Source organism: Bufo gargarizans, chromosome 4 (assembly GCF_014858855.1).
Source record: "Bufo gargarizans isolate SCDJY-AF-19 chromosome 4, ASM1485885v1, whole genome shotgun sequence".
NCBI lineage: Eukaryota > Metazoa > Chordata > Amphibia > Anura > Bufonidae > Bufo > Bufo gargarizans.
Window position 1 is genome coordinate 113,516,264 of NC_058083.1, and position 20,791 is coordinate 113,537,054.

The window sequence follows — 20,791 nt, forward strand, 5'->3', positions numbered from 1 at the left end:
TAAGCACTACCCTCAATGGAAGTGCAACCACTCCACCTATGAAGGGGAGAAAAATATATAGGGAGTACTGTATCCTGAGGTTAGCGCCAGTACCTAACCTATGGCAGGGGGTAATGCACCCAGTAGGAATTGACCCCTATGGCAGAGAATTACACCCCTATCGAAGAGGATAATGCATACGAATAGTCCCGTTCCCGGTGGGTAAAGAATTCCTCCACCTAAGCAAGGTGGTAATACTTACAGCAAACATTGCCACCCGCGATAAAGCCATAACGCCTCCTATAAGAGAGGCTAATGCATAACGCCAGTACTGTACCCAGTGGAACAGCAATCCGTCAACAACCGAAAGGGGAGACGCAAATGGCTGGCACTGACCAGTGCAAGTGCCGTCAGTCCACCTGTGGAAGGAGGGAATACAAAGGGTAAGTACTGTATCCAGTAGCAAAGCAAATGCCGCCTAAGGAAGGGGCAATGCAGACAATCAGTACTGCCGGTAGCATGGATGCAGTCTAGAAGGTTCATATCAGAGTCCGCAGAACTGTTCCCTGTTCCCTCAGAACCAACCCCTGTCAGAAGGGAGGGTTCTGAATATCACCCTAATGAGGAAGGATGGAGGTGCGGAGGAGACCGAGGAGGAATGTCCTGCTCGTGCGCAGCTCTACCTCTTAGCATCCAGCCATGGCAGTTGCAGGCTGTGACAGCGGTGATATAACCATCAAAACACCCAGGAGGTGGAATCGGCATCCCTACCTGACCGCTCACAGGATTGTGTGGGCGGTACTCAATCGACCCACAATCCAGGAGGGTGGATTGGGAACTGCCAGAGGTCCTCCATTGGATTGCGCATGTGGATTAACAACCAAATGACCCAAGAGGGTGGATTGGGAATCCAGCAGCTGTGTTCCCCTGGCTTGTGCAGGTGGAGCATTATCAACCAAACGGCCCCGTAGGGCGGATTGGGAATCCTGCATCTGTGTTCCCCCCGGATCCGTGCAGGTGGAGCATTATCAACCAAACGGCCCCGTAGGGCGGATTGGGAATCCTGCATCTGTGTTCCCCCCGGATCCGTGCAGGTGGAGCATTATCAACCAAACGGCCCCGTAGGGCGGATTGGGAATCCTTCAGATGTGCTCCCCCGGATCCGTGCATGTGGAGTATTATCAACCAACGGCCTCAGCGGGCGGATTGGGAATCCTCAGATGTGCTCCCCTGGATTTGTGCAGGTGGAGCATTAATCAACCAAACGACCCCGTAGGGCGGATTGGGAATCCTTCAGATGCGCTCCCCTGTATTTTTGTAGGTGGAGTATTATCAACCAAACGGCCCCAGCGGGCGGTTTGGGAATCCTCCAGATGTGCTCCCCTGTATGTGTGCAGGTGGAGTAATATCAACCAAACAGCCCACGGGCGGATTGGGAATCCTGCAGATGTGCTCCCCTGCATTTGTGCAGGTGGAGCATTATCAACCAAACGGCCTCAGCGGGCGGATTGGGAATCCTTCAGATGTGCTCCCCTGTATTTGTGCAGGTGGAGCATTATCAACCAAACGGCCCGTATGGCGGATTGGGAATCCCTCAGATGTGCTCCCCTGGATTTCACCTGTGGTGGCCTATACGCCAGACGACCCAGAAGGTGGTCTGGGAATTCTTCATGTGTGCATTCTCAACTAAACAGCCCCGGAGGGCGGAATGGGAAACTGTGAGCAATCCTGCCCTGTCCAGATAGGACATGGGCCCAGCCCCATACCCCACCACCAGGGTGGACATGCCGGCAGGAAGGGGTTAGGGTTAACTTCCTAATCTAAGGTAATTGGCATGCAGAAAGGGGACACTCAGATAATGCAGTGACGGCTGCAAACAAACGACTTGCCACAAAGGGTTAACCCAGCTCAGAGGACCAGATGCGGAGCTCAGCGGGGCACCTGGGGGAGGAGCGACAGCTAGTCGGGGAGAATCCGCGCCAAAAGGACGGACCCGCCCCCTCCATAACTGGAATGAAAGTTGCGGCCTAGTAGGCCGCAAAAGCCGGGACATAAAGTTCGGCGCACAGCCGACCGGGCGGTACTGCCAGCCGGTTACCACAGCGGGGCCTGAAGAGCAACCGCCGATGTCTGCCCACTGATTTGGAGGGGGAGTGTCCACTCTCGCTGCGGGAACCCATCCCGTGCCGCTAAAACAACTGCACGGGCTGAATCCCGGTAGGCCCGAAGTGGAGCCAGGGGCTAAATTTTTGGCGCCGGCCAAACGAATAGCCGGCCGGGAGTGGAGTGACCGGAAGCGGCGCTCTGTAAGTGCCCTGGCTGAACATCAGCCGCGGGAGCTCACCCCGCAGGCCGTACTGAGGAGAACCCAGGCCCCCCGTATGGACAGAAACCCAAACCTACATTGGGCCTGAGGTAATGTGGGGCCCTCACCATGAATGGCCCACCTGAGGAAAAAGGTCCTCCATCTATGATGAGGTGACCGGGGGGGAAGGGAGAAGGGGGAGGGGAAGGGCCGAGGTACTTACCCAATACGGACTACTCACCCCATCTTCATCCTCTTCTCTTCACCCTTTCTCAGAGTACCAGCAGGGTCACCTCTTCAGCCGCTGGCACACGAAGTGGCAGGAGACTGGAATGGCGGAGGGTCTCGCCGGATTCAGGTGACCCCCTTGGCTGGCGGGAAGCAGGGGAGCTGGGCTGCCCTGGTCCACTTTCGTTTCTTGGGGAGGGCGAGCGGTGAGGGATTCCGACACCGGCCTTGCTCCCGGGGTAGAGAGAGTGGCTAGGCGACTCTGTTTCCCCAACCTAAAAGAGGAAAAAAATAAAATAATAAAGGTAAGCCGCCCTGCAAAAGCAGGGAGGTCTGCCTCCTACGACACTAAGCTAAAAACTGATATGCTCTCTCCAGGCTGGAGGGGGTATAGCCTGCGGGGGAGGAGTTATCACTTCTTAGCCTAGTGTCGCCTCCTAGTGGCAGCAAGCAGCTATACCCACGGTCTGTGTCCCCCAATGATACTAGCGAGAAATATATATATTTTTTTGCATAAAACTTGCTTAGCTCAGTTATACATCAGATTTTCAGTGCTATATTATACAGTCTATCATGGGAAACTGTATTAATGACAATAAGAGTGGTAAGTCCCCTGGTAAAGAAAGAAAATCTTGTCATTTGGTGACAGAGCCGTGCTTAATGGATGTGTGGTCTTATGCCCACTGCAGTGTCTGAGGAAGTGGCGTATGACACAGGGGTCTTCCAGTTCCAGACTCCTCAGATCTTGCACAGGGCATGACATTTTGCCCAGAATGTTTTTTTTAAAGTACTGAATTTTGTGTCTTCTAAAACTGTCCTCCGGTACTCAAGTACTTCCTAACTGGTCATGTTTTCATCACCACCCTTGTACTGCACCAGGAATAGGATCATCATCAGTGAACAGGAATTAATGGGGTTCTCTCTACAGGATATTCCGAAATCATTACCAGACTGGAGAAGTTGCAGAATAGACCTGAGAAAAACTGGTCTAAAACATTAAGACATACTTTGTGGTGCTTAGACGGATATTTTTGTATTTAATCTTCGTCTGGCCAATGATAACTTTTTATTCTGGGCAAGCACCGGGCTGCTTTGGGCTCTGGTAACAAGGTATTTGGTCTATTTGATTGAGGTATATATCAGGTGTATTCTCTGGTGTGAACTGTACGTGACTGAAGTTTTACAGGAGCAATATGGTTAGCCTCACTACTTAAAGGGATTTTGTCACCAAGTTTTAGGCTATAGAGATACAGACATGCACGGCTAGATCGCCGCTAGCATGTCCACAATAGGGCTGCAACGATTAATCGATTATATTCGATAACTGGATTCGTTGTCGACGAATCCAGTTATCGAATAATCGCTGATTCGTTGCTATGCGGGCGGGCGGGCGGTCGCTGCATCTTTATTTTACCTTTTTACAATGACGCTCCTGTAACAGCCAGGCAGAGCGGACGGCGGCGTAACGTCACTCACTCACGTGACACGCCTGCTCCGCCTCCTTCATTCATGAGGTGGGCGGAGCAGGTGCGTCACGTGAGTGAGTGACGTTACGCCGCCGTCCGCTCTGCCTGGCTGTTACAGGAGCGTCATTGTAAAAAGGTAAAATAAAGATGCAGACGTGATTAGTCCGACTTATAAGCATCGGGGCCGGGGCTGTTATGGGGAGGGGGGGAGGATCTGTCTATGGCACTGCTATGGGGAGGGGGGTCTGTGTATAGCACTGCTATGGGGAGGGGGGAGGATCTGTCTATGGCACTGCTATGGGGAGGGGGGGTCTGTGTATGGCACTGCTATGGGGAGGGGGGGGTCTGTGTATGGCACTGCTATGGGAAGGGGGATCTGTGCACTGTTATGAGGAAAGGGATCTGTGCACTGTTATGCCCATAACAGTGCACATATCCCCCTCTCCATAACTACGCCACCCACAGATCCCCCTCTCCATAACTGCGCCACCCACAGATCCCCCTCTCCATAACTGCGCCGCCCACAGATCCTCCTCTCCATAACTGCGCCGCCCACAGATCCCCCTCTCCATAACTGCGCCGCCCACAGATCCCCCTCTCCATAACTGCGCCGCCCACAGATCCCCCTCTCCATAACTGCGCCGCCCACAGATCCCCCTCTCCATAACTGCGCCGCCCACAGATCCCCCTCTCCATAACTGCGCCACCCACAGATCCCCCTCTCCATAACTACGCCATCCACAGATCCCCCTCTCCATAACTGCGCCACCCACAGATCCCCCTCTCCATAACTACACCACCCACAGATCCCCCTCTCCATAACTACGCCATCCACAGATCCCCCTCTCCATAACTACGCCGTCCACAGATCCCCCATAATAGTGTCGTCCACAGATCCCCCATAATAGTGTAGTCCACAGATCCCCCATAATAGTGTCGTCCACAGATCCCCCATAATAGTGTCGTCCACAGATCCCCCATAATAGTGTCGTCCACAATTTGTTTTAATATGGCCTTTGAACATATTTTTTCAAGTAAGATCATATAAACCTCTGTTTTGTAATTTTGTCGTTTTTGCCGATTAATCGATTAATCGTAGAAATTAATCGGCAACTAATCGATTATTCAAATAATCGTTAGCTGCAGCCCTAGTCCACAATATACCTTCCCTGTGCTGGCATCAGCCTCAGGGAAGGAACTGCACATCGCGAGATTACGGCAATCTAACTGTGATGAAAGGAGGAGATTCGTAGGACATAGGCAGTGTTAGGCTCCTTCACAGGGGGGGTGTGGCTGAGCACCAGGAAGGTTAGTACAGCCCCTTGGGCACCTTACAAAGCTCATTTACATATCTCTAAAATAATTTTTTTAAACAAAATAAAAAGGACAGAGCCCTATAGGACCGGTATATTGCAGACATGCTAGCGGCGATCTAGCCGTGCATGTCCGCAGCTCTATAACCGAAAATGAGGTAACAAAATCCCTTTAACTGAGCTCTGATAATGCACTGCTTTACAGTGACATGAGGCCTACAGAATTCAGGGTTTTGCTTTTAAACTGAATAGGGAAAGGAAAGATTAACGCATTTCCTCAACTGCTACAAGAGGACATAGTTTTAAATTAGAGGGGCAAAGGTTTAAACGTAATATCAGCAAGTATTACTTTACTGAGAGAGTAGTGGATGCATGGAATAGCCTTCCTGCAGAAGTGGTAGCTGCAAATACAGTGAAGGAGTTTAAGCATGCATGGGATAGGCATAGGACCATCCTTCATATAAGATAGGGCCAGGGGCTATTCATAGCATTCAGTATATTGGGCAGACTAAATGGGCCAAATGGTTCTTATCTGCCGACACATTCTACGTTTCTACTTTATGTGAAGGTTAATTGTGTGAAATGTTGTAAAGTAATCAAAAGTTGAGCCCACCCCCCCAAATATGCAAACTAAAACGCCACACAATGACCCTCAAACATGCCAGCTGAGCCATGGGCTGAAATGACCGCGGGCATCTGACTGGTTGCTAAAGGTGTAAAAACCCATTTTCTACCTCTGTTGGCAAAGTACTTTCAGAGAACATTCATGGGAAAACATTTCACAGTTATTCCAGTGTGAGAAGATTAAAATCGTTGAAATGATTTTGTAACCGCACATTTGTACAAATATAATCTCAGTGGAGCTGAAATTACCTTCTTCCCAGTTCTTAAGTCTTATCTCACAACAGACCAAAGGTGCTCCCACTCTGCCCGTACTGTAGTCCCACACTGAAACAGAAGTAAAGTATAGGTTGGTCACAGAACTATTACCATAAAACCACAATAAAGCTCACAAATTCTAACGTCAAACCCAAATTAGGGTCAGTTTACACCACATTTTGATCACAATCTTACTTTTCATCAATGAATCCATTTCACTTTAATGAGGGAAGCCGAGGCCAAAATGTAATCCTCTGGTCTCCGTTTGAGTCATTCAAGTGAACAGATTCTTTGCAGTACATGCCCAAATACTATTTTCAGGTATTTAAAGAGGACCTTTCATCACAATAAAAAATCTAAACTAAGTATGCTGACATGGAGAATGGCACCCAGGGATCTCCCTGCACTTACTATTATCCCTGGGCGCCGCTCTGTTCTCCCGGTATAGGCTCCGGTATCTTCAGATTTTCGGCTCAACTGGGAAGAGCCTGCTCTTGTTCTCCTGGGTGTCTCCTTCTCCCAGGCTGGAGTGCTGGCCAATCACAGCACTCAGCTCACAGAGAGGTTTTTTCTCCCAGGCTATGAACTGAGTGCTGCGATTGGCCAGCACTCTAGCTTGGGAGAAGGAGACGCCCAGGAGAACAAGAGCAGGCTCTTCCCAGTTGAGCCGAAAATCTGAAGATACCGGAGCCTATACCGGGAGAACGGAGTGGCGCCCAGGGATAATAGTAAGTGCAGGGAGATCCCTGGGTGCCACTCTCCATGTCAGCATACTTAGTTTAATATTTTTTTTATTGTAATGAAAGGTCCTCTTTAAGGGTATAACCCCAATGGACAGTCCAATGGAGGTCTAAACATTACGTGAACTAACACCTTAAACGTCATGGGTGTCGCGCTGCTGGGACGGACAGCAATATGCTGCAAAGTGTGGAGGAACCTGGGAGCTAGAGTTCATTTCCCCTACAGAGCCATGACAGGACAAATTTAACATTACACAGATCTCATGAAAATCAATGACGTGCTTTGTCCTCCAAAGTGTGAGGATCACCTCGATTTACTCTGAATTACCCAAGTCTGAGGCACAGATTCCTGTAAAGAGGTTTGCTACTGACTGCACAAGATGCTCCACCTAATATTACACTAATGTAATATTACAGAGGACACTTTCTAGGCAGAGCTATTTTAATATTAAACTACAATTTAGGAGTAACTCGTACCCCAAGACTTTTGTCATAGCAAAGTCCATACTCACTTTCTGTTATTGTGCCAGCACCACATGTTTCGGTAAGACCATATCCTTGGCCAACTGGGCAGCAGAAGCAGATGTTCATAAAGCGTTGGGTGGCAGCTGAAAGAGGTGCCCCACCAGAAAGCAGGACCCTCATCTTTCCCCCTAATAATTTTCTCACTTTCCGAAAAACAATCCTGTAAATACAATGAATTTGCTAAATGTTAAAAGAAGAGGAGAACTTAAGGCCTTCTATATTTTTGGTAAATGTACCTGTTACTAAATTACACAGCATAAGCGTTTGGACCAGAATTTCTGATCATTTGTTACTTCAGAAGGCAGGTAAAATAGGTATATGGATTACATGGTACTAGAAATGACCAACATGTTTGCACTTCTATAGCGAGAGAACACAGGATTTAGAAGCCCCCGATGCTGGAGAAGGTTTATTCACCCTGCAGGGTGACACTGCCAGACAACAGCTGCAAGAGGCCACTACATAGCAGAAAGCAGAAAACACAAGGAAATGCAGATGATGGAGCATGCTCCATCTTGTGAACTCCAGACTCAACTCTAAGCCATGAAGAGATCCAGGCTGAGATATCCCACTTCCTAGAAAGCAAGTGAGGTCTTTTAGGCTGACATCTTTGCTTACAATTTAGGTCACGCCATACTGTACCTCTCCGTGGCCTCATTTTTCTAGCTTAGCTAGACTGGCCTTAGTGAACCCATATCATTTATTTCCTGCTGGTCAGATAGAATCCTTTTCAGAATAACTTCTCTGTTCACAGCTAGGAAAATAACAATAGCTATTGTTTTTATCAGATGAATAAATGAAGTAGTCCAGGTATGTGGACTAGGATCAAGATGGGCTATAAATGCAAAGATACATAAAATGTACTGAGATTCTGCCAACTTGGGAGCCTGAAGCACACAAAGGAAGAGGAGGACTGAAGGACTGATGAAGGATAAAAGAATATGAAATCACGACCTCTCACTCAGTATATTCTGGAGGGAGAGAATTACCTGTCACTCAGTGGCGTGCTGTACCCTCTCGAGATCTGCTTCATTTTGTAGTTGTATGCAAGGGAGAAGAGACCTTTCTGAACAGGACTCATAGCGGCGACTTTACTCATGACGTTCTTATAAATGCGGTCCATGATTTCCTAAAAAGACAAAGGGGGGATTTATTACTAGGGTAATATTTGAAGTTAGTTTTGGTCAAGTCAGTGCTGGTGTACTTTGCGGAAAATGTTATCAAATGTTGCACGAGCTTTTCTTTACCCAGCTGCAGTGGTGACGTCACAGACCACACGTGACCGCTGTGGCCAATGAGTGGTCTAAAAATGCTACTTCAATTTAAGGGCTCTTTCACACTTGCGTTTTTGTCTTCCGGCATAGAGTTCCGTCGTCGGAGCTCTATGCCGGAAGAATCCTGATCCGGATTATCCTAATTTATTCTGAATGGAGTGAAATCCGTTAAGGATGCATCAGGATGTCTTCAGTTCCAGAACGGAACGTTTTTTGGCCGGAGAAAATACCGCAGCATGCTGCGCTTTTTGCTCCGGCCAAAAATCCTGAAGACTTGCTGCAAGGCCGGATCCGGAATTAATGCCCATTGAAAGGCATTGATCCGGACTTAAGCTAAACGTTGTTTCGGCACATTGCCGGATCCGACGTTTAGCTTTTTTAGAGTGGTTACCATGGCTGCCGGGACGCCAAAGTCCTGGCAGCCATGGTAAAGTGTAGCGGGGGAGCAGCATACTTACCGTCCGTGCGGCTCCCGGGGCGCTCCAGAGTGACGTCAGGGCGCCCCACACACATGGATGACGTGATCACATGGCACGTCATCCATGCGCATGGGGCGCTCTGACGTCACTCTGGAGCGCCCCGGGAGCCACGCGGACTGTAAGTATACCGCTCCCTCGCTCCTACTATGGCAGCCAGGACTTTAATAGCGTCCTGGGTGCCATAGTAACACTGAACGCATTTTGAATGACGGATCTGTCTTCAAATGCTTTCAGTACACTTGTGTTTTTCCGGATCCGGCGTGTAATTCCGGCAAGTGGAGTACACGCCGGATCCGGACAACACAAGTGTGAAAGAGCCCTAAATCATGCCAACCTCCACCCCCAATCCTAGTTCCAGACTTAGGCCCTGAAAGTTCTTGTAGAATCTCTTCTACCCTAGAGCAGGGAACCTCTCTGCATCCATCCCCTGTAGGGACAGGAAGAACACTGGTGGGTGGAGGTGGGAGGGATCTTTTAACCTCTGTTTCCTGTCCCAAGAAGGTCAAAGGGGAACAACCTCCCCTGTTCTGCTGTCATGAGGGATGAGCTGGAAAATCTCACAAAAGGTGACATGAAAAGGGTCACAAGACGCTCGCTCCGGTCCAATCACTCATATCAGAAGCATGCAGAAAATTGGGATAAATATTTGTACCTAGATGTCTTCACACAAAGTCCTGCAGCTCTGAGTCAGGCGGCCTAACGTCAGGGCAGACAGTTTACTTACAGTAAAGAGCACAAGATGGGCAAACCTACCGGGACAGCGGCCATTAGAGTTGGCTGCAGTTCTGATGCATCACCCTTGCTTCCTTTCTTGATTTTAGTGGACTGCAGGATATAAAGAGAGAGTTTTTCTATACGTTTCATAGACTACGGCATTACAGATCTAGATGTATACATAAGGCTGACAGGGGCCATCGATAACGAAAATATACACAGACGGTAGTACATGGCTTGCGTCACTCCGGTGTTCTTGTCATCCAAATTACAAATGCCTTACACATTACTTAGGTCAATATACCCCTCTCCCCCATGGGAGCGACATTACCAGCAGATACACTCAACTCTATATTGTGTGTGATTTATGGACTACTGTACTGAGTGAACCAGTCGGCAGTTTCATAATGCACAGACCAGCAGTGACAGGGGCCTCATTATAAGGGGCTAAGGTTTAGACGAGCCCCAGACCAAACCCTTCTGTACACCCCGGAGCAGCCTCTGTCAGGTACAGCGTACAGATGATAGAAAGAGCTGCCGGGCCTGGCCTTAGCATATTTTATATATTTACCACGATTAAAGAACTACTCACCTGATCAGAAAGTGTCTGCGGTGAAGAATAGCCGACACGGCAGCCACGTGACAAGCAAACCAACTCCGCACTTAGCTCCAGCACATGAGCCAGAGGTAGGTAGCCAATGTATGTATCCGTCTCTCTGCAAAAGAAGATACTGGATTCAATGCGGAAGTACAAAGCTTTCCAAAAATGGGTCAGTAATTGTTGCAGTGTATCTAAAGGGTTATTTCGGAAATATTATTTTACCCCTTAGGCTACTTTCACACCTGCGTTAGGTGCGGATCCGTCTGGTATCTGCACAGACGGATCCGCACCTATAATGCAAACACTTGTATCCGTTCAGAACGGATCCGTTTGCATTGTTCATGGTAATGCAAACGGATCCGTCCTGACTGACACTGAAAGTCAATGGAAGGCGGATCCTTTTTCAAATGCACCATATTGTGTCAGTGAAAACCGTCCCCATTGACTTAGGCTACTTTCACACTTGCGTTCGGAGCGGATCAGTCTAGTGTCTGCACAGACGGATCTGCTCCTATAATGCAGACGGTGGGATCTGTTCAGAATGGATCAGTCTGCATTATATTTCTGAAAAAATTCTAAGTGTGAAAGTTAGTCAGACGGATCCGTCCAGACTTTACATTGAAAGTCAATGGGGGACGGATCCGTTTGAAATTGAGCCATATTGTGTCAACTTCAAACGGATCCGTCGCCATTGACGTTCGGGTGTCCGCCTGCTGAGCGGAGGCCAAACAGTGCCAGACTGAGGCATTCTGAGCGGATCTGCATCCACTCAGAATGCATTGGGGCCGTACGGATCCGTTCGGGGCCGCTTGTGAGAGCCTTCAAACGGAACTCACAAGCGGAACCCCGAACGCTAGTGTGAAAGTAGCCTAACATTGTAAGTCAGGATGGATCCGTTTGGCTCAGTTTTGTCAGACGGACATCAAAACACTGCAAGCAGCATTTTGGAGGCTGAACGGAGCCAAACTGATGCATTCTGAACAAATCCTTATCCATTCAGAATCATTGGGGCTAAACTGATCCATTGTGGACCGCTTGTGAGAGCCCTGAAACGGATCTCACAAGCGGACCCAGAAACGCCAGTGTGAAAGTAGCCTTATCCTGTTATTGGATTGTTGCAGGTCCTACCGCTGGCACGCCGACCAATCATAAGAAGGGGGCCCCCCCCAAGATGAAAGGAGCGGCCAGTCAGTCATGTGCTGTGCTTAGCTGCTTCATTCATTTCTATGACAGTTCTGGAGATAGAGTGAAGCGCTGACCAATCAGCCACTCTATTCATTTCGGGAGGCTGCACTGGGGCCTGTGACTGTGGGGGTTCCAGTTGTAGGGCCGCCATGATCTAAGTCAGGGGTGCACAACCTGCGGCCCGGGGGCCACATGCGGCCCTTGATAACATTCTGTGCGGCCCCCAACCATCTGGTAAAAGACATGTATGTCTATGTCTTGTGGCTGCTCACATGTATTTTTCATGTATTTCTCCCATTAGATGGGAGTCCTGGAAGTGTAACTAGACATTAATGTTATATAATGTGTGTTCAATATGCCATAAGTACAATATTTCAGTTGTTAATACACCTTTAAATTTTAATTTCGGCCCTCGGCATTGGTTCAGTCTGGCAATGTGGCCCCCAACCAGGAAACGTTGTGCACCCCTGATCTAAGTGATAACTTGATATAATCAGAATACCTCTTTAACTCAATACAGTTACCACCATAAGAACATACCCCAGATTCGTTATCCTCTGTGCCATCCCAGTTATACCAGCTATGATGTTGCTGTGAGAGATCATCACTCCTTTAGGTATCCCAGTGGATCCGCTCGTGTACATGATGACGGCAATGTCGTGTGGTAGCGGGGACGGCCGCGCCTTGTTTGCTGTGGAAAAATACCTCGTCACTTATGAAATCATCATGACATTGCTCAGATCTGTAGTGTGCATAGGCCAAACTCTATTGAAAATAACGCTAGAGTATAGTCAGGGGCATTGTACAAAATTACCAGTTAGGGTACTTTCACACTTGCGACAGAGGATTCCGCCAGGCAGATCTGTCGCCGGAACTGCCTGCCAGATCCGTCAAAACATATGCAAACTGATAACATTTGTCAGACGGATCTGTATCCTGATCCGTCTGACAAATAGATTTAAAATGCTGGATCCGTCTCTCCGGTGTCATCTGGAAAAATCGGCTTTTTTTTTTTTTTTTTTTTTTTTAACTGATCCGTTTTGCCGGAACACTCGGGGCCGGATCCGGCATAAATGCATTTCAATGAGAAAAAAATGCTGCAGTATTATCTCCGTCCTGATCAGTCAAAAAGACTGAACTGAAGACATCCTGAACGGATTGCTCTCCATTCAGAATCCATGGGGATAAAACTGATCAGTTATTTTCCGGTATTGAACCCCTAGGACGGAACACAATACCGGAAAAGAATAATGCTAGTGTGAAAGTACCTTACTCCTGTGCAATTGGAGTGGTGGCAAGTGTCACCCTAGCTCTATTCACTTTAGCTATGTCCACTAGTACCATAGAAGTGAATGGAGCAGTGGTCACGTATGACTCAAGGTGGGATTTCAGTACAGGTAGTATTTAATGGGGTTTTCAGAGTTTTTTTTTTTTTTAACTGATGACCTAAACTCTGTATAGGACATCAGTATCTAATTGGTGGGAGTCCAACACCTGGGGCCCCCACCAATCAGCTGAAGGCATCGGCGGCCGCAGCAGCACCGAGCCGTACATATGATAGCTTGGTATCACAGCTCTGCCCCCATACACTTCAATAGGGCTGAGCTGTGCCTAGGCCATGTGAGCGATGAACATGACGTCACTAGAGGGATTCGAACCTCACGATCAGATACTCATGACCTATTGAGAGTAAAGTTAATCAGTAAAAAAATAAAAATAACCTTGTGTAAAACCCCTTTAATTCAGTCATTCCACAGATAAAAGATTTATTTATCAGTGTACATCTACATTGTGTACTACGAGTACAACATATAAGAGGAATAATACCCACATAACACCATACCCAGCCATAACACACACATTCAAAATGTCAAACAACGTACAAAACACACAGAAACAAAAACGATGTACCACACATCCTAAAATTCTCTTAGACCCATCTATCACTCCCGGGTTCATTGCCGATAGAGGACCAGAGAGGTGATGAGAATACAATTACAGCATCTAAAACCTCGGCTCCACCAAATGAACATGTGTGGTAAGTGTGTCAGGCACCAGTTGGTGCTGGGAATAAAGGCCATGAATGACTTGATTATGATTCTATAATCTGTACCAGATGTTTGGGTCCTGAGACTGCGGCATCTGTTCACATGGAGAGAGAATCCTCCATACTATGGTGGGGGGGATGGGTGGGATGTACCCAGTAGATCATACTTATGAGGATTCTGGATTTCCTGCTCTGTGTGAGGAAGACCAGCCCTGGGATGTCCTGGCGTTTAAAGCTTGGGAATGATTACTAACAGAACATAGAAAAGCAGCACATACAGTAGTGTTCAAAAAAATAACAGCGAGCTTAAAAAAAAAAAAAATAATCGCAAAATTATAATAACTTACTTCCATAAATTCAAATGCCCTGGAAATACTACACGTTTAATTCAAAATCAAAACAATAGCAAAATGTATCCAGAAAGTAAAGAAAAAGAAAAATTAGGCCATTTTCACATCAGCGTTTTCCTCTCCAGTATAGAGATCCGGCACAGGATCTCCATACCGGAAGAAAACGCTTCAGTTTTGGGGACAAAACTGATCTGAACAGAGTGCACCAGAATGCATTCCGTTCTGTTTAGTTGCGTTTCCATACCGGACATAAAAGCGCTGCAAGCGGAGCAAGACAGATCCGGCGTTAAACACATTGTAAGTCCATGTCAGTTTTCTTGGATGGTTTCAGTGCCGGATCCGTCTTGGTCATTTCAGAGATAAGACAACCGGACCTGTTCAGAACAGATACAGATAGTTGTATTAGCATAACAGAAGTATTTTTGCTGATCCATGGCGGATCCAGCAAAAACGCTGATGTGAAAGTAGCCGTAGGCGGTTTATAAAAATAGCAATACCAGCACTTTTCTTTAAGAACGCAACATTTTATGTTTCAACTGTAAACATGTTTGAGATTTCCCTTTACTATGAATTGCTGAACTAATATTTAGTGGCATACCCATTGTTTCTGAGAACTCCTTGACATCTGTGCATGGATTTGACCAACTACTGGCCCCTCAGAACAGGCATTCCAGTCCAGGACGACTGGACTACATTCCACTCTATTGTTCTCTTACTGGTGTGTTTTGGGTCATTATGAAAGATCTGCAGCGCTCTTCCAATTAAAGTATGGATAACTTATTCATCAACAGGCATCAGAGCATAGCTTTAATTGGAAGAGCGCTGCAGATCTTTTGGGTTTATACATACTGGGATTCTAACCCAATATCCAATGCTACGTACACCCAGTACCCTGGGAATATTTAGCAGGTACCCTACTAGTGAAGACTGGCTTACCTACTTGTGGATTCGGATGCTGCTTGCCTGTAAACTTTCAGGTTTTGGTTGCCACTTCAAGGCATGAGATCATTTTAGCTAAGCAGCCTATAATTTGCTGCACTTCCCTATATGTTTTTCCCTCTCTAATCAACGTTTTAATCAAAGTATGTTCTTCATCAGAACAATGTCTGGAACGACTCATTTTCCCTAGTAGTTCAGAAGGAAATGCAAAATAACCAACATCTGCCACCCTCCTACCTTAAATAAGGGTCAAAGCTGACACCTGTTATTCCACAGAATTAATGACTTCACCAATTTAAAGAGGTTATCCAATTCTAAAAAAGCCTAGGCCCTTCCTATAGATCATACTTTCCCCACTCCCCAGCACCCACGTCACTCCGGATCTCTGCACGGCCGCCGCTGCATTGCCCCATGCGGATCAAAACATCCGGTGGGACGTCACCCACGGCCTGCTATCGGCTGCACCCCCCGTCACCGGATGTTTTGATCCATGAGACGGGGGATCTGGAGTGACGAGGGTGGGATAAGTATGATCTATAGGAGGGGTATTGAGGGGGGCATTTTTAGAATTTGATAACCCCTTTAACTCCTCACTGCTATTATTTTGAGTACCATTCTATTAATAAATCAATTACTCTGAATGAGCGGCATGCCTGTCCTAATGGTTGGGTCTGGTTTTTTCTATCATTCTACTACACGTGCAAGTAAATTATTTGCCATGTAGAAATATCACTTCTACCAAAAACAGCGATCAGGTTAATAATGTTGGGCTGCCGCTATATTTTTAACACCACTGTAGACACAGATTACAGATAGACTGCAGAAAGTGTAATCTCTTCATAGATGACACATGAGGAGGGTGTGTGGGGGGGGGGGGATGACATGCTATTGGGGCCTAGTTTGCACAGGAGATGGTGCTGCACCACTTTACAATGCAATATCGCTTTCTTTTTCCTGCTACTGAAGTAAATGCAAGGGGTGACGGAAACTGAGAGTCCAGACTTTTCCTATAAATGAACATGTTCTAAAAATGAAGAAAATGTCCCCCAGTCGCACCAAGACCTGCTACTTTTTAGATTCAAAGTAATTCCAAATGCTGCAGTAATTTGACCTAAATCTGCAGCAAAATCTGCATAAACTACATGTGGATTTTGCTGTGGAGTCATTGCAGATCTCATCCCTGCTACGCTGAAAGCGATGAAATCCACAATGAAAATCCATGGCGTTGCCACAAAGAAAGTGGCTGGTACTGCAATCCACAGCACATTTTACCACCATGTGAATTCCTAGTAATATCTATTATTCCCCAACTCCCCACTTACCCTGCCTGGCTCCCAGGGCCTGCACGGAGGCCATACTGTGCACGGTGACATGGTCGGGGTAAGCAGTTTGCTGGGTGCTGCTGCCATCCACAAGAATAATATGCCTTAACAAGGGAACCTGAGGAAGGATGTTCTATAAAAGAAAACAGAAATAACTGCATTAGTACTCACAGACAAATACAAGAAAATCTGATTAGCACAGTGCCCACTGTGCAGACTCTAAACGGTTCTCTCCTACAAGCACCTGGCTCTAGCGTCACTGATGGCACATGACACTTTTACACTATCCTGTCAGTCAGCCCCCCCGACGTGTCTGTCTTAGGGCCCTTTCACACTTGCGTTGTCCGGATCCTAATGCGTTCTGAATGGAGAGAAATCCGTTCAGGATGCATCAGGATGTCATCAGTTCCGGAACGGAACGTTTTTTGGCCGGAGAAAATACCGCAGCATGCTGCGCTTTTTGCTCCGGCCAAAAATCCTGAAGACTTCCTGCAAGGCCAGATCCGGAATTAATGCCCATTGAAAGGCATTGATCCGGATCCGGCCTTAAGCGAAACGTCGTTTCGGCGCATTGCCGGATCCGACGTTTAGCTTTTTCTGAATGGTTACCATGGCTGCAAGGACGCTAAAGTCCTGGCAGCCATGGTAAAGTGTAGCGAGAGCGGGGGAGCAGCATACTTACTGTCCGTGCGGCTCCCGGGGCGCTCCAGAGTGACGTCAGGGCGCCCCAAGCGCATGGATCACGTGATCACATGGAACACGTCATCCATGCGCACGGGGCGCTCTGACGTCATTCTGGAGCGCCCCGGGAGCCACACGGACTGTAAGTATACCGCTCCCCCCTAGAATAAGGATAATAGGGGGCTAGGATTTAAGCTGAATCCATACTGGCTTACTATTATGGATAACCCTCAGCCTATTAAACTATTGATATCCTCCTTTTGGGAGGTGAACTTCCCCTCTGCTGACATCAATATAGTATGGGACGCCCTGAAAGCATATCTGAGGGGGGTGTTTATAAGTGAGATTGCTGCAGCAAAGAGAACATTTAAGAAAAAAGAGGAGGAACTGGTCAAGGTTGCTGCAGACACAAGTGAACGATTTACCAGCCAACCTTCCGAGTATAACAGGGAAGAGATGCAGAAGGCCAGTTGTTCTTTGGAGAAATATATAATAGAGAAAGCAAACCATAGAGTATTCTTTAAGGGTTTAAAATATTTTTCGGAGTCCGGACGCCCTGGTAAGCTTCTAGCCAGGATAATTACACAACAAGATAAGAAAAATCAATCTATTGTCTCGATTCGTAACACAGTGGGGGAAATTATAACAGACCCAGAAGGAATTAGAGATGCCTTTTTAAAATATTTCTCTCATATATATAGCTCCTCTCCTGGCTTGTCATCTGATCTGGCGACGCAGTTCTTGAGGAAGATTCCACTTCCTACTTTAAGTGAAGCCCAAATAGAGTATCTGGAAGAGGAGTTGTCTCTTTCGGAGCTCCAGGAGGCCTTGGGGTCTATCTCGGGGAACTCGTCGCCAGGGATGGATGGCCTTCCATACGAGGTTTACCGCAAATACAGCGATGTGATTCTCCCTCAGCTACTAGAGGTTTTTTCCCAAGCAATACAGGGAGGGGGTTTACCCTGCTCTATGATGGAAGCTCTTATTGTTCTAATTCCCAAAAAGGATAAAGACCCTATAGAAATGAGTTCCTATAGACCAATTTCTTTACTAAATACTGACGCTAAGCTACTATCAAAAGTTTTGGCTAGGAGGCTTTCGCGGGTTATGTCCACTATTATCCACCCAGATCAAAACGGCTTTATGCCAAAGAGAGGCACCCATCATAATTTGCATAGGTTATTTATGAATATTCAATCACCGGGGTGCGGTTCCCGCTCCATCCTGTCGCTGGATGCTACTAAAGCCTTCGACAGGGTGGAGTGGATTTTTCTCTGGGAGGTGATGAAAAAAATGGGATTTGGTCCGAGATTTATGTCAATGGTGCAGTTACTATATGGCTCTCCAGTTGCCAGGATTAGGATCAATGATACGATCTCTGAGAGTTTTTCCCTAGGAAGAGGTACCCGTCAAGGATGTCCTCTTTCCCCCCTCTTGTTTAACATTTATATTGAACCCTTAGCAGTTAGCATTAGGCAAGACTTGCAGGTGTCCGGCTTTGGTGTAATGGGAAAGCATGATCGTGTATCCCTCTACGCAGATGACATCTTGGTTTTTGTCCATCAAACAGAAACCACTCTCCCTCGAATAATGGATTTGGTGGGTTCTTTTTCTGCTCCGTCTGGTTTGCAGATTAATTGGGAGAAGACTGTTCTCCTCCCTATAGATGAGCTGCGAGGCGACTGGGACAACCAGCTAACAATTTCCGATTCAATAAAATACCTGGGGATTTCAGTCTCTGCCGAACCTCAGGAATTCTTACAACTCAATTTGATTCCCCTTTTGAAAAAGCTGAGGCTAAAAATTAAGATATGGCAAAAAATTCTGCCCGCAAGAGCGGATAGAATCTCTCTAATAAAAATGGTAGTGCTGCCCCAGGTTCTTTATGTCCTGCGCAACTCGCCTGTATGGATCACGGACAAGTATTTTAGATTGATAGAGCGGATGATTAATGATCTATTATGGGGGAGGAAGCGCGTGAGACTGAAGGCACTCTATTTTTCTATGCCCTATAATCAGGGAGGTCTTAACCTCCCTTATTTTAAGGGCTATTTTGTGGCCTCTCAACTTTGTTTTTTTAATGATTGGGAAAGTAGCCATTTCTGCAACAGAGTGGTGAAAGACTCAGGTTTTTCGGATTTTTTTACTGTATTGGAGTCCGATTATTTAGCAAACCCACAGACTGGGTATACACTTTTTTGCAGAATGGCTATAAAGACGTGGTTAGTTATAAGGAGCTGGTGTGGAGTCAAGGCATCACTTATTTGTACTCCACTGTGGCATAACTCAAAGCTCTTGGAGTTAGGGGACTTGCGTTGTTGCCAGTATTGGAGGACTAAGAATGTTCAGTACTTATATCAGGTGGTCAGCGGCGGACAAATCCTGTCTCTGACGGAGCTAAGGCAAAGATCAAACCTGGGCGAGGTGGCTTGGTATGCATACTTTCAATTGAGGTCAGCACTTTCTACTACTTTGAATAGCCACCTTCTTTCTATAGATACTCCGCAATTCTTACATGATTTATTCTGTAAAAAAACTGTCACGAGAATTAAAATATCACATTGTTATAGACACTTAATGAAAGAATTTTTTTTGGGTGTTCTTTCTCCAGGACAAAGATCCTGGTCTTCTGTACTTTTAGATATGGGTCCCCCAGATTGGGAGAATATAGGGGAAAGTTTAAAATCCGTTTCACACAACTTTAATCACACTGTTGTACAATTTAATATTTTGCACAAAATATATGTGACACCTAGGTGGTTATATAGGAGAGGACTTAGAGCCTCCTCTGACTGCCCACGCTGTGGCAATTCCGAGGCAGATCATTTACATTTGTTTTGGGATTGCCCAATGGTGAGCAGCTATTGGAGATCGGTCCAAATTAATTTGGCTCGTAAACTCAATATTGATGTCCCTTTGTCCCCCAGGATATGGGTCCTGGGAGATTTATCAGAGGTTAATTACCAGCCTATAAAACGCCAACTATTGATCAAGGTAATGTTTTTGGCCAGGCTTCTCATTTCCAGATTATGGTTTTGCTCTTCTGCTCCAGACTGCAACCACTGGTTAAGCTTGGTCGAGAAAGTGAAAAGTTACGAGAGGATTTTGTATAAACAAAGAGGATCCTATCTAAAGTGGGGCAAATTGTGGGCAGACTGGGACAAGCCTAAATAATTAATTTTTTTTTTTTTTTTTTTTTTTTTTTTTCCTGCAAGGTGGGGGGGGGGGGTTTGGCGGGGTGGGCTGGGGATGATCCTATTAGTCCGGCCCCATCTATATGAATCATAAATAGTTAAGGAGGTGAAGCTGCATTTGGGTACTGGAGTATCTCTAGGAATGCTGGGGGATGGCGGTACCTTCCGGCATTAAACTATGATTTTTAATCGAACCACATTACCGTGCCGGTTATGGGTGGGGACCCGGAGCCCGGGATATTGGGCAGCCCGGCGACTGGGTGTGCCCTGGGACGCGGCTCTCTCTGTCAGACATGCGGCTCGACTTCAGGCAGGGATATGACACACGTTGTATGGGCACCAAGAGGTGTTTTCTCAGCGGGACAGAGCCGGTTTTAGGTAGTGCTCATGTTTACATCTTCCCTAAATGCCGGTGATCACCGAGTGATACTCAAGTTGAGTCCCTTTATATGTGAGACACTAAGGTGGATATATGTGTGGTACGGTTAAGGCGGGCATTAAACTCCTAAACTAACTATATGGGGATGAGGCAGCAAAATATGTAAGAGTTTTCTTTTCCACTGCGAAAGA

At 46.8% G+C, this 20,791-nt stretch overlaps 1 protein-coding gene across 2 annotated transcripts in view; it reads right to left on the reverse strand.

The window, feature by feature from the left end:
- Window positions 1-20,791, reverse strand: part of ACSL3 (acyl-CoA synthetase long chain family member 3) — a 133,231-nt gene that overhangs the window by 14,698 nt on the left and 97,742 nt on the right. For both annotated transcript variants that reach the window (XM_044291486.1, XM_044291485.1), the window contains exons 5-11: window positions 16,347-16,479; window positions 12,229-12,379; window positions 10,495-10,618; window positions 9,942-10,013; window positions 8,425-8,564; window positions 7,423-7,595; window positions 6,165-6,239 (exon numbers count right to left, since the gene is read on the reverse strand). In XM_044291486.1, coding sequence (XP_044147421.1) covers window positions 6,165-6,239; window positions 7,423-7,595; window positions 8,425-8,564; window positions 9,942-10,013; window positions 10,495-10,618; window positions 12,229-12,379; window positions 16,347-16,479 — 868 coding nt within the window. The remainder of the gene's footprint in view (window positions 1-6,164; window positions 6,240-7,422; window positions 7,596-8,424; window positions 8,565-9,941; window positions 10,014-10,494; window positions 10,619-12,228; window positions 12,380-16,346; window positions 16,480-20,791) is intronic.